Genomic DNA, 14328 nt, shown 5'->3' with positions numbered 1-14328 from the left:
TTATCATGTACCCCATCTTTTTCCTTTTTTTTTTTCTCGGCATGGCCGGGTCCAAGTGCCGCTCGCAACACAAATCTAATAACATGTAAATTGGAGATAAGCCCAGATCCCTCCAAGTGATTTTTTTTATTTTTACATTCATAGTTTGTCAAGTCAATTCCTGGGCCCCTGTTTTAGCAGCACAACACACGAGGAGTGAGAAAATTAACTGGAAAGGTGATTCATCACTGCTAGAACACTGTCAAGGACTCCCTCTGCTGCTATTGAAAGCAGAGAGAGAGAGAGAGAGAGAGAGAGGGAGAGGGACAACACAGAGAGGGGAGGAGGATGGGGAAGAGGAGGAGAGGAAGAAAGCGGGGTTGTTTAAATGATGGCATTTCATCCAGAATGCTTTGTATTTACGGCGCCCCATTTTTTATTTGCGGCCCCTATTATCCGCCCAAACAGTTGTTCGCGAAACGTTGTCAGGTTACAGGGGATGACCTGTGTGACGTTTGTTTCCTATGTGGAGAGTTTTTTTTTCATATTGGGGAGGCCTGCAGCACACGTTGTCGGCGCATGCCGCGAGAGAGGGGCTGTCACAGCTGCTCCTGGCAGACTGGCTGAGGGGGAGAAATATCACCTGGAAACCAGGCCCCTCCATTCCGCAGGCGCCATCACTCCAGCGTCTGTCGCTGTAATTAAGTAGAAGTCAATGATTCTGGAGCTTTGGTGAGAAATAAACATGCAAACGCACGCCAGCTCCTTAGCCACGAGGATGGAGAGCGGGGGGGGGAGAGGGAGGAAGGGAGGAGGGGGGAGAGAGACGGGGGAGAGGGCGGGAGCTCGAGGGAGGCACAGGCTAGGCCTTCAAAATCCACATCCGGAAATGATGTACTCATAACTGCATGGTTCATTTTCATTAAATAAATAGCGATTATATTGATCTAATGAGCATTTTATTTGGCTTCCGCGCGCTTTTCCCCCCCAACCCAAACCGCCTGTATTTATGCACTGCTCCTGGTGGAAATGTTATCTGACAAGCCCCGCCGAAGTGAGCCTGTCGAACAAAACACGCTGTTTGCTTTTTCCCTCGGCGTGACAGGTTGCTTCCCCCTGCAACAAAGCCATCAAAAATTCTGTGTGATCCACCGGTGCGTTGTAGGGAAAGCCTGCTGAGCGCGTAGCTCGAGTTTGTTAAAGCAATGATTTATGATTAATGCCAACCCTAAATAAGAGGACAAAGTGCCTACGGTACAAATCAATTACAAATCTACAACATCATACCTCTCCCGGACGTGTGCTAACGTCGGTAATATTTATGCTGATTTTATTGGAGGGAATGTGCGTAGTGGTCGTGGGGCAGCACTGTTAGATGTAATACAGCGCATATATTATTGAGCCAGTCAAAAGCTCAATAGCTTTTGCTTTATGTATTTTGAAGTACTTTCTATCTTTGATTATGCTTTTGAAGCCTTCGTAACACGATGTAGGCCTACTTTTAGCATCAGAAAGAGAATGGCATTTAACACTATTTTTTTTGCCTTTTCGCTTAAATGCTCCTAAGCGCCAAACAAAACAAATTACCTTCAGAAATTGCTTTTTTTTTTTGTAGGCTGTTCATATTTTTTTTTAATCCATTAGGCAACCATCCATTGTAATTAATCAACAAGGGGTGAACTCTGAAAAGGAGGAGAAAAGGGTGTTGGGCATCTCCACGGACCACCAGCATGTGTTTTCACTGCTTCTCACTTTCTCCCAAAAACCTGAAAATTACTAACCTAAACCATGGCTCTCTCTCTCACACACTCACACACACACACACACACACACACACACACACACACACTCCTCTCTGTGCTGGCGGAGCTTGAGTTTCCAGGGCATTTGCAGATGCTTGAAATAATCTCCAATGTTTTTGCTCAATCTGCTCCGAGGACGGGTTGAAATAAATACTTTAAACTAATTAATGTAAGACCAGCTGTTCCCTCCACTTTGGCTGGCATCAGTGAATATTGATGGGGGGTGGGAGGGGGTAGACTGTGCTGTTTAGAGCCTCCCTGTGTCGGTGCAGTGCAGCAGTCAGACTGCCACATAAACACCCATTCATTCTGGAGAGGGAAGAAGGTGGTGTGTCTTTGTGTGTGTTTGTGTGTGTGTGTGCGTGTGCAATGGGGGGGGCACACAGAGCACAGCCGGGGTGTCCCTCTGCTAATAAAACTTTATTCGTCCAAACAGGGTGAACGGGAAAAACCGATGTGTGCAAGTCACTGTAGTGACAGTTTGGGGGTGAGTGGGCTCTCTCTCTCTGTGGGAGCACAGTAGCAGGTCTGGGTTACAGTATAGTGGCTGGCAGGAGAATCCCCGCGCATTATAAACAGGCCTCAGATCAGGAGAGGCATATCCCGTAGACAGGCTCGCAGATAACATCACACGTCTGTCCTCTCGCCCTTTCTCTCTTCCTTCCCTCTCTCTTTTTGCCTCTCTCTTCCTTCCCTCTCTCTTTTTGCCTCTCTCTTCCTTCCCTCTCTCTTATCCCTCCCTCGCCCTCGCACCCTCTCCCTCTTACTCTCTACCCCGTGCTCTCTCCCCCCTCCCTTACTCCCCCCCCCCCTCCCTCCGTCTCCGAGAGGTGTAGCGTATCAGAGATGGCTGGAGAGCAGATGGCCAGGGCTCTGCCCCTCCACTGGTGATGAATGGGAGATGATGTCATGTCGGTTTGACAGGCCCGCGTGCACGCGTACACACAAAGGAGACCTCCAAGTCCTGGCCTCAGACTCTGCCCCGTCTGATCTGGGAGTTTACCTGACATGCCTTAAATGGGAAAAGCTGGACTTCTGTCGGAGATGATAATGTTGAAAAGCCCTCGTCCAGGCCCTCAGAGAACAGAGGGATGTGTCCTCCAAGGACCTGAACAGGGTTTTAGGAATGACAGGACGAGCACGCTGGTCGACTGCACTCTCAGACATCAACGCAAATATGGTTGCAGCCATTGGCTAGCTGTAGTTGAAACCTTGGTTAGGAAAATGATACTTACAGCTAGTCACCGCACAGACAATCCCAACTCCAAACGTGTTTCGCAATCTGACTCCACAAACTGAAGACAGACAAACGGGCAGAAACCTTTCTGAAATGCTTTGTTGACAGGTGTTGTTGTGTGTCTTGTTCTAGAAGACAACGCCATGTGCACCCCGACGGCAAGAGACAGCTACGAGAGGTTGTCATTGGCTAGCCAGGGTCTCCCTCCTGGCTTCCCCTCCCCCTTCCTGTTTCCTGACGGCCTGTCATCAATAGAGACCCTGCTCACCAACATCCAGGTAGGTTTGACCAGGAGAAACGCTCTTTACTATCATCCAGGTTGGTTTGACCCATAGAGAGACTATTTATTAATATCCAGGTACAAAAACTTAGCAGAAGGGCATTTTTTACCAATATTTAGGTAGGTTTTACCAGTAGCAGTTTTAAACAATAGGTACACTGTAGACCAACTAGAATACTGGGATATTAGACACATTTACATTCTCCAAAAGGCTATAATGCAAGCAGATTAAACAAGAGCCAAGATACGATATATATATATATATATATATATATATTTGCTAGTCCAATAGGGGTGGTGCTTACTAACACACAAGTCGGTCGGCACCGTACGTTCTCAGGCGATGCCTAGCCAATAGGAGAGCGTCGAGACTTCAGCGGCGTCCGTTTCTATGACAGTCGGGTGGCGGGCGGCGTTTAGGCTGCAATACAAACAAGTGCAGTCATAAAGATGGATCTGTTCCCTGGGTGCGTAATGATGTGTGTAGAGCGCTGCCCTTCTCATTGCACTGCTGCTATGGACATCAGAGTGCCTGCTTATCCTTTAGGTCTGACTGGTAATTAGAACAGCACACGTATACCCTGCAGTGCCCCGACACTCCAGTAAGTCATCTTTGATAATGATCTCGGCGTTTCATATTTATATACAAATCAACAAAATGAAACCGAGCAGAAAATTGAGATAAAGCAACTTAGTGTAAATTGGGGTCACGAAAAGCAACAATTAGTAAGATATGACCCAGTGCATTTGGCGTAATTGCATGCGGAGAATGGGGAATAATTGTTGCGGCGACGGCTATTGCGACCTGAGAGGGGAGGTCTCTTAGCGTTGGTCTGTTGGAGCTCTGTGTCCTTCAGTGCTGGCATCACTCACGACGACGCCTCGGAAAGTAAAAACACAAACAAGTCCCAGACTTTTAGGAGGAGAGGAGTGGAGAGGAGAGAAGGACAGGGAAAGGAAGGAGAGGGCAGGAGAGGCGGGAACTTCAGATTAGCGCGTCCGAGAGAGGATTCAATCTCGCGCGAAACTTCTATGTCACACCCATGGCCAAGAGGGGTCAGACAAATCTCAGAGCTACCCTCACGCCAGCCCCGCACGAAACGATGTACAGTATCAAATGCTGCGCTGTCGATGTAGACTGTGAGATATAGTCAGCGTTCTTCTTCGTGGGTGAGCTTGACATGGGAGCAGACGTAGTAATAGACCCAGAGACATAGCAATGAATAAATGAGGCAGCTCACAGTGATCAGGTGCCCTGAAGCAGGCTCCTGCTAGATTTCAGCCTCGCTCAGAAGTCATGCACTGTTTGCGATGGTTCTGTGCACGGCTTGGTTCTCTGGTGTAGCGCGGTTCTGGGTAATGTGCGGTTCCCTCCGAGTTACTGCGAGGTACCGTCTTTGTATGCTCCTGTCCTGTGATAGAACTGCTTCTTTGTGTGGTTCTGCGTGCGTTACTGGGTGTGAGGTGTACATTTCTGTGACATACTTTCCATCGTTTCAGGTGGAAATAGCTCCCCCAATCTTTCTTCCTCCCTCATGATCTCTGTGTGTGCGCCTGTGTGTGTGTGTGTGTGTGTGTGTGTGCGCGTGTGTGTCTGTGCACGTGTGTTTGCGCAGGGCCTGCTAAAAGTGGCGATTGACAACGCGCGAGCCCAGGAGAAGCAGGTGCAGCTGGAGAAGACGGAGCTGAAGATGGAGTTGTTCAGAGAGAGGGAGCTCAGGGAGGCCCTGGAGAAACAGCTCGCCGTGGAGCAGAAGAACAGAGGTGCGCCGGGATGAGGGCCCCGCGTGTGTGTGTGCGCGCCTGTGTTTGCCTGTGTGCTTGTGTGAGTGCCTGTGTGTCGTGTGTGTGGGTGTGGGGGGTGTGTGTGTGGGGGAGGGGAGGGGTTGGGAGGGAAGGAGGGAGGGAGGGAGGGAGGGAGGGAGGGAGGGTGGGAGGGACGGAGGGAGGGAGGGAGGGAGGGAGGGAGGGAGGGAGGGAGGGAGGGAGGGAGGGAGGGAGGGAGGGAGGGAGGGAGGGAGGGAGGGAGGGAGGGAGGGAGGGAGGGAGGGAGGGAGGGAGGGAGGGAGGGAGGGAGGGAGGGAGGGAGGGAGGGATTGGAGTTGTAAAAGGGTCTGTCCCTGGGTGTGTGATGTGAGTGTTTGTTCAGAGAATGTGTGTGTGGTGATAGCAGGGTTTGTGTCCCTGTGTGTGTGTGTGTGTGTGTGTGTGTGTGTGTGTGTGTGTGTGTGTTTGTGTGGTCTTGTTCAACTGCCCTTGTGGGAACCAAATGTCCTCACAAGTTGAGTGAAACTTGAAAAACATGACCTTGCATGGCCCTTGAGCTGGACCCCATAACTTCAAATGCTTTGTACAGGGGGTTTTAGAGTTATGCTTAGAATTATCCACTACGATAGCAAAACAAACTTGTGTGTGTTTGAGTGTGTGTTGGGGATTTGGGGGTCTGTTACTGGGTGTTGCTGGGTATGTGTCACAATTGTGTCAAGTCGTGCACTTGTAACGACAATACAGAGGAGATGATCATACATTTGTAATCAAAGCAACAACATTGAAATGCAATTATGCGATTGTGTGTGCTCGCATCAACCCTCATTAAAACCCTTTCATACACACACACACACATACTCACAGACACACACGGGCAGACACACACATCTAAATTATGAACATGACCATACATAAGAGAGACACTGTGCTTCCAAAGATCCACTTAGTGTTGTACTCCTGCTCAGAGTCGGATCAGATAATTATAAGTACATATTAGATTATAGAAATGAATGATTTATCATCACTGTAAACAAAAGTGACACAAATATAACTTAACTGAACACCCTCATGTTCTATGCATATCAGTTTAACCAGCTTAATCCAACAATGTTCACTTTAATGAGAAAAAAAATATTCACAAAATATCCCTCAAGACCTTTTCAGCAGTTTGCTACGTGCACAATATGTGGAGGGGAAGAAAAATAAAGAAAAACGTTTTGCAAAAGCTTTCTTTGCTTGGACAGACTGACAAGATTCAGCCTGTATTACATCTGTTGTCTCCAATCTCCCTCTCTCCGCACAATCTCTGAGCCACCTTTTAACTAATTCATGTCTGTGGGGTTACTTCTGCGTGTGTAAAAGAGAAGCAGCTCGACAGCTATTCACCCAGTGTGACAAACACACGCATAGGGATTGCATTGAAACATGTTCATGTGCGAAACCAAACTGGCTAGTGCAGACCACGTCATAGATCTCCCACACAGACCACTTCTTCTCGTGGTCCTAATGGGAGGTTCCGTCATGATAGTCCAGCATGAGCAGGACTCTTGAAAGGTTTAGCATGCGAGTGTGTTCTGTTGCACTGACAATATCATGGCCTTAGGGTAAAATCATGTAACTTGGTGACTGTGTTTGTGAAGGCGACACATGAGGTGGCCTTGTTGGGCTTGGGTCTGGGTGATTGGTCATAGCGTATGGTATATCAAGTCCTCCTCCTCATATATTAGGTGTATGTTTTGTGCCCCAATGACAAGGTGTGTATTTACACCGTTGAATGTGTCCCTAAAGATTTCGTGATGGTTATGACCTGAGAGTTGAAGTCCATTTTCGAAACCGTTTTTTTGGACTAAAACCCGTTGTGTCCAACGCAGCCATCATCCAGAAGCGCCTGAAGAAGGAGAAGAAGACAAAGAGGAAACTGCAAGAGGCTCTGGAGTACGAGACCAAGAGGAGAGAGCAGGCGGAGCAGAGCCTCAAACAGCCGTCCCCCTCCGACAGCATACGCTCCCTCAATGGTCGGTACCCCCCCCACCACCACGAACGACCACAAACTAACCCTGACCCCGACCCACCAGCACCTCTCCTGACCACCCGCGCCACGCTCCAGCTCGTTCCCCTCTTCACCCCCTCCCCCCTTCACCCCCTCCCCCCTTCACCTCTCCGCCCGTCTCACCCCACCCCCTCATCCCTGCTCACACCTCCCATCCTTCAAGCTTTTGATTTATTCGGCTGTGAATTGGTCAAAGCCACATCCATGTAGCCTCTCCAATGACTACAGTGAGTGCAACTGTATTGGTGAAGTGGTAACATCCCCACCGCGGCCTTGTTTGAATATGTTGTGAGCCATGTCTCCAAATACAATCTCTCGCCCCTGTCCTCATTTGTATGAGCACAGACCCACACACACGCCAGCTCAGCAAGGCTATGAAGTCTAGATGCTGGAATTTATCAGAAGACTGCTGGTGTTTGGTGTCAGTTGCTAACGGTGTGACATGTGGGTTGGAGTTTGAGTTTGCGTTAGAACAGGCGTTGGAAACGTAGTCATCTGTTCACAGATTTGGTGTCATTACAGTAGCTGCTGCTTCTATGTAACAGAGATACAGTGAAACGTCTTAGTGATCGTAGTTCTCCTCTCTCTCTTCTCTTCTGTCCTCCTCTCCTTTCCTATCTCCTCTCTTCTCCTTTCCTCTCTCCTCTCCTCCTCTCCCCTCCTTTCCTCCCTTCCTCTCCTCATTTCCTTCTCTCTCCTCTCAGAGGCTCTGACCCCAGAGATGGAGACTGACCGCAGCAGTGGAAGAACAGATGCTGAGAGGACAATACAAGGTATAGCACTCTGAGGAGACAATAAATCTCTCTCTCTCTCTCTCTTTCCCTCTCCCTGCTACAGTATATGAACATTAGTGTGTGTCTTCCTGCTGTTCAGGCATACAGCTCACCATCTGGGCCAAGGCTCTGGGTCAAGATCATTGGCTTCCACCACGCACAAAATGAGTCTTTTATTAGAGTTAGGAGAGTAATACGGCATTGGAATAGACGTCCTTTTAACGAATATTAAGGCGAGGAGGGGATTCGTGTTTGCATGTGGGTGCACTGCAAGCTCATAAGTGTGTTTTCTTGTTTGTTTACCTCTTAAAAAACCTGTAAACGAGTCATAAAATCACCGACATGGATTGACGGATTCCCCCACTCTGCTGCCGTAAAAAGAACAAGAAATCAATTACTTTTATGAATTAACTGTGTGCTTTTTTAATGCCTTGTTTGTTTTTGTTTGGGGGGGGGGGTGGGGGGGGTGGAGAGAGGGATTGGAGTAACCACTGTGGAATCTCAGCTGGTTGTGTGTTTACCCACAAAAAAAAAAAGAAAAGATGTTTTGTGCCAAGAGAAACGTGGGATAAGTTCACTATGTTTAACAAGACCTTCATGTCACAACTCCAGACTTTTCACCACTCGGGGCCATCGCTTGAGAACTCCCTGACCGATTAAAAAGGATTTCTCTAGTCATTTCTCTGGTTTGACTTTGCAGTGGAACAAATGGGGATATTCCTGGTAATAATCAACATCATGTTAGTCACTCAGCTCCATTAGTCTTCTTGAAAATGATGGTTTTGTTCGAAAGAAAGGGTAAAAGAACCAATTGAGCAAATTGTACCCCCTGCAAAAGGACTATTGTCACTTAATTAAATGCCATTCATTCACAAGAGATATGAATAGGTGGGGCTCCAAAAAGAACAGAACACCCCCCCCCCCCCCCAGGTCATCGCCAAACAGATTCTTCTTAAAAGGAGCACATTTATAGACTCCTTTTTCATACCAAATTAGTATATTTAGCAGGTCTCGTTTTGAATATTTTACAACTATATGAAAAGATTGACTGTGGCCTTTCTAGAGTTACGTCTAATTCAGTCTCTTAAACTTTTCGCACGTCTTTAATAGAAGTATATCATTAGAAGACATGATCATTTCTCTGCAGACTAAAACAGTATTTATACAGCACCGTATTCTATATTAGTACCGTTTAAACTGACATTCTGTACGTCATCAAACTGTATATTCAATAGATATGCAAACTATGCAGAGGACATTGCAGACTAGATCATTTCTTCATCTGTGATTGTCTTATGTTTAAGCGAGTGTAATGTTCTGTAGTTGTACATAGTTTGTCGTTCTGTAAGGTCTTCCACTTTTCACTGCCCTGCAGAGTGTTGAATTACAGAATGGATTGTGTGTTTCTGTTCAATTAGAATAGCGTTTGTCAGCTACCCATGTCTACTCTGTTCTACTCCACTACCAAGGCAGTATAATTAAGCTCAAATGGCAAAAAAATGAGGTTGATAAATTACACAGGCAAACTGGAAAAAAACAACCCTATCACCCGCATGAAAGCCAAGAAAAATGTGAGTTGTTCTGAGCTCACAACTCAGAGAGAGGAATAGAGAGAGATGTAGCAAGAGAGAGGAGAGAGAGAGAGAGAAATTAATGAGAGCATAATTTTTGAGAACTAATTATTTCTATTTGTCTTTTGTCACACTTCTCTAATCCTGCGATATTAACCCAGTCTGTGTTTATTAATTGCTTTTGCTGTGTTTTGAATCGTGTCCAAGAGGGAGTATGGCTGTTTTCACCAGCCAACCTTGCTACTGGAACCGCACCCACCTTTAATGCCTGGCAACGGTGCACATGTGAATATCTTCCCCCCAGTCTCTGCTCTTTGGTTCCCGCCCGCTTCCCACTCCATGTGCAAGTTTACATGATCCTGTGCACTGAGATAAAGTTCTTTGTTGCAAGATTAAACATCAAAACAGTTAAAGTGAAATTAAAATTAAATGAATGAATGTCACTGAAGCAAAAAGACCGTAATTAATGGTTCCCTTAATTGTCTTCATAAAATATTTGCATGGGCATAATTTGCATAATTTACATGTATTAATTAATCTTTCAAAGGAATTTTATGCTGAGAGAAGCCAAAAAATCCCTTTGTTTTATTTAGCATCTAATGAAATATTTATCCTCTTTAATGAACTTTTCATCTTGATTTGAATATAAAAATACTAAGTTTTAACATATTTTAATGAGACGTTCTTTCATAAAACAATGTGTGTCAAGACGTCACACATTTTATCTCACGCAAAAATTTAAATTAGGTGTTTCAGCATTTGCAGTGATATTGCATACAGATGGCCTCGCTGGATAATTAGAATAAGAACAATTTTTGAGTTTCTTCCTATTGATTCAACACATTCCCCAAGTCCTGTGGTCCCCCCATTCTCTAATGTCCCTTGTCTCCAATGTCTCATGTCCCTTTATTTATAAAAAAAAAACTCACAGCTTACAAATACCTTTATTAATTAGCCTATTTAAAACATGCAGACAGGCTGGCGGGCAGACAGACAGACAGGTGCACAGTCAGACAGACACACACAGACAGGCAAGCAGGTAGACATACAGACCAATTCTAGAGGTGTTAATGTTGGTGGCATCTCATCCGTCATGTCCGCGTCAAACAGGGGGATGTTTATCTCTGCACACTGAGCTCTCTGTCTACATCTATTTGTTCCTCCTAGCAGAAAACCCCCCACTCCCCATATTTATTTTTATTTTTAGCGTCGCTTTCACGCCGTAATGACTTTTACACAGAACTCGGTTGGTGTTGCTTGAATAGAGGCGGCCAGAGTGCAGCGCCTTAGAGACCCGCGGCGGAGCGGGGTAATTAGCCTGTGTGTTTGTGTGTCCCCCCCCCCCCTCACCCACACACACAGCAAGCCTTTGTTCATTTTTCCAACCCTGCACTCCCTCACACAATGCTACGTTGACAGCCGTCCGGGAAATGTGGTTCACGTCGGGTCACTATGATTGATATGGCAGCGTCCGCATCGAACATGTGATCGGGATATGAGGTAGCACTTCCGCGGCGTTTGTGTTTTCAGATGCTGGATTTGTTTTGGAGAACGAGGAAAAAGGCGTGAGATCCTTATGATGGATGTAGGCCCATTCATGGGGTGTGTGTTTCAGCGCCCTCTCCTCCTCCTCAGCCCTCGGTGATATCTCTCTGCCTTGACACTGTGTCATGTTTGACTGCCAGCAACACATTGCTTTCCCTAGAGCTGTCACTGCCTAAAGTCTTTCCGGTGTGCTTTTCTTTTTCAAATTGAATTATTTAGGTACACTGCCATGGAGAGATGAGGAAGGCAGCTTAGAGGCAGTAATGTAGCATTCGCCGGCAAAGGAAATGTAAAGGTAATAAACGTCAGGCGCACTCGTGGGCTGTGCCTAACAGATGCTTTTACCGGCTCCGAAGTCGGAACAGCCCTGCTCGCTCAGGCGTGCTCTCAGACAAGAGGCTTCTTTGAAAATGGACAAAGCTCGTTAGGTTGCAGGTGTCTGGAGATAGCATCGGGAGAGAGCGCCTGCCTTTTTCAATAAACACTGTTTCCTCGCAGGAAGTGTCACTTAGGAAGCGCTTTACATCGTGAGTGCAATGCTGTGTTCAAACAAGCACGTCGGGCGAGATGTCTTAAACACATCTGACACGCAATTGTTAGACCCGGAACCTCGGATATCACGTCTCCTCTGACCATGTCCCTTTTGTAAGGTATCAAATATGAAAACATTTGAATAATCGTGCCTTTTAAGGCCCGATTGTTACACAGAACAAAACAAGGGTAAAAGCCCTTTGTAAAATGATCTGTGTTCAGTTGTATGCAGGGAGCCATGCTTGTGGGTTATAACAACCAGTCAAGGTAACAGAAACTAGCAGGCTTTTCTCAGCAGAATGTTGTTGGCTAATCCCTCCATCCCTCCCTCTCTCTCACTCCCTCGCTCTCCTTCTCCCTCTCTCTTGTATTTTCTCTTTCAGATGGGAGGCTGTTCTTGAAAACCACGGTGATGTACTGATAAGACCATGAGGAGGAGCTGAAGGAAAAGAAAGAGAGAGAAAAAAACATGAGATTCTCAAGAGTCCTTAACCCGGCCGATTTAGTAGTGGAATGAAGTCAAGCTGCTTGTAGGAGTTCAATGGAAGTGCTGTATTCAGCCAAAAGCTGGGGGGTTGTGTCTGAATGTAGAATTAGAAATCTTTTTCTCACAGAGGCCAACATTACATAGTTGATAAACCAGGTTTTGGTGCAGTTGGTTGGCTACATTGAAGGATAAAAACAATTGAGCACAGTAAAATGTACCAATGGTATAAAGTTGGTAAAAACTCCAAATTCACAGCACTGAAGATTTTTATACTGGGTTTCGACCAGCCAGAAAGCTTTGAAAAAGATAGGACTCTGTTGTCTGTTTTGTATTTCAAGTAATATTCCGAGATTATAAAATATGACACTTGGAGAGTCTTGAGACAAGAAAGAAAATGTGAATTTGTCCGTATGTGGATCAAAAGAGACGACTGATTTTAATGTTTTCTAAATTAGATAAAAAATACAATCAAGTTTCCTTTCTACCACTGTTGTATATAGAATATCCGAGGATACTGATAGGATTACTGATATGACTGATAACATATGTGTATATAAAGTTCAGAGGTGGTATTGTGTATGCAGTAGAGCAAACAATATTAGGCAAACAATACCAACATTTATATACATTTATAGTTTTGTTTTATTTCTGAGCCATCATTCTTTCAAATAGCTGCCATTTTGGTGAGAAAGCATGCAGGCATGTAAATGTTTGTCCTGGAATCCTGATATTTATAAATCCTATATTGTGCTCAACAAAAACTAGGGTTGTTTCACTCAAATTACTTTGAAACATCTCAAAATAATCCATGTCAAACTCTTTGTAACTTGGTTGATATGGCGTTGGATTTATTATCTGTTCAGGTTTTTTCTTCTTCATAAAGAACTCTCAAAACTGTGTCTATTTATTTGTAACATAGTTTTGGTCATCTCAAAATATCCCGTAAAAATGAAATTGTCACACTTTTCAAGGCATTTTATGCTGATTAGTTCATTATTTGAGGATCATATACCAGCTTGAGTAACATAAGCAATCAGTCACTGTCTCAGTTGTAGTATATTCTTCTTTCTAAACTAAATATAAGTGTATCCATGACACGGTGGCCACCTTGACGTCCATGGACATCCATGTATTTGTTTTAACAACTAAATGTGTCTCATGCCATCGTGATGGAAAGCGTTTCTCAACATTAGGAGATGCTTGGGCTTCAGGGGTTCCTTTTTCTCCTGTGTGTGTAAGTATATTCCCTAAACAAGAGGTGTCGTGTCCAATTTTTGTAAAAGGAATGGGTTTATATACCTCAACCATGAATGGAAAGGAGTTTCCCCATGTTCATAATGTGTTTTTCTAAGTTTGTTGCCTTGGAGTGTCTGTTGTCGACATGTCACTGATAACTTATATAGCTTCTTCAACCACCCCTTCATTGTACTTCAATTTCAAATAAACTTAAACTGTTGATGATAAACAATGTGAGTTTCCTGTGTGACAAGGATAACGGTTCAAAATGTTGGTTTATTTAAAAGACACCTTAGATGAAACAAGTTCCAATACAAAACAGTATTAGACAGGATCAATAAGTTGATGTTTTACATGTATGCTATGATTAGTACACTTAGTACACAGCAATAATAAATGCACATTTGGTACAGAGCATTTTATTAGGTTACAAACAACCTTGTAGGCGTATGGGGAAACCTAGCAGCTTTAATGTTGTTACTACTACACGTGTTGCTGTGTAGATACATATTCATCTATGTAGAGATTCTCTCTCTGACTCTCTCAATTGTATACTTCTGGAGGGATAGACCATGGATGATCTGGGCCAGAAGGAAGGGGAGCCGGCTGAAGTGGAAGCCCACCCCTTTCTGGAAGTGTAGAAGAGTTTGCATGAAGCACGTGTTCCTAGCCATGGCCCCAGCAACAGGATTGTTTAAGACAGTGGGGGAGAGAGGGTGGCACCCTGTTTATACTTAGTTCAGCACCCTTTCCCATCAGACATTTGATATTTCAGTGTCAGTTCAAATGTATTCAAAGTGAACATTTTACTGAAGATTGTTCCTTTTACAATGACGCTGTCAACAATTAGTGTCTCTGTTTCCAATCAAACATATAACCTTTCAAATCCGAGCATCCATATGTTGGTGTTTATGTCATTTTGTTGTTGAACAGAGTACATAAAGGCATAGCCTACCTTAGACTGTAGCAAGATTTCTAAGCATATTGTTCTTTATGCTGTATTGTAGTAAAGGAAAATGTGTATTCATTCAAAGAATGTTTTAAGTGTTTTGTACAGTTTCACACACATA

The 14328-nt window shown here is 44.9% G+C and overlaps 1 protein-coding gene across 4 annotated transcripts in view; it reads left to right on the top strand.

Moving 5' to 3' along the window:
- The window catches only part of dachd (dachshund d), a 96545-nt gene extending 83065 nt beyond the window's left edge, over positions 1-13480 (top strand). For all 4 annotated transcript variants that reach the window (XM_084689323.1, XM_084689325.1, XM_084689324.1 and 1 more), the window contains exons 7-11: positions 3151-3296; positions 4915-5062; positions 6937-7080; positions 7820-7888; positions 11919-13480. In XM_084689323.1, coding sequence (XP_084545449.1) covers positions 3151-3296; positions 4915-5062; positions 6937-7080; positions 7820-7888; positions 11919-11956 — 545 coding nt within the window. In that variant the 3' untranslated portion in view covers positions 11957-13480. The remainder of the gene's footprint in view (positions 1-3150; positions 3297-4914; positions 5063-6936; positions 7081-7819; positions 7889-11918) is intronic.
- Positions 13481-14328: the final 848 nt, after the last annotated feature.

The sequence above is a fragment of the Hypomesus nipponensis genome, chromosome 23, assembly GCF_054491055.1.
Source record: "Hypomesus nipponensis isolate SF chromosome 23, ASM5449105v1, whole genome shotgun sequence".
NCBI classification, from domain to species: domain Eukaryota; kingdom Metazoa; phylum Chordata; class Actinopteri; order Osmeriformes; family Osmeridae; genus Hypomesus; species Hypomesus nipponensis.
This window is presented reverse-complemented; position numbering and strand designations above follow the sequence as displayed.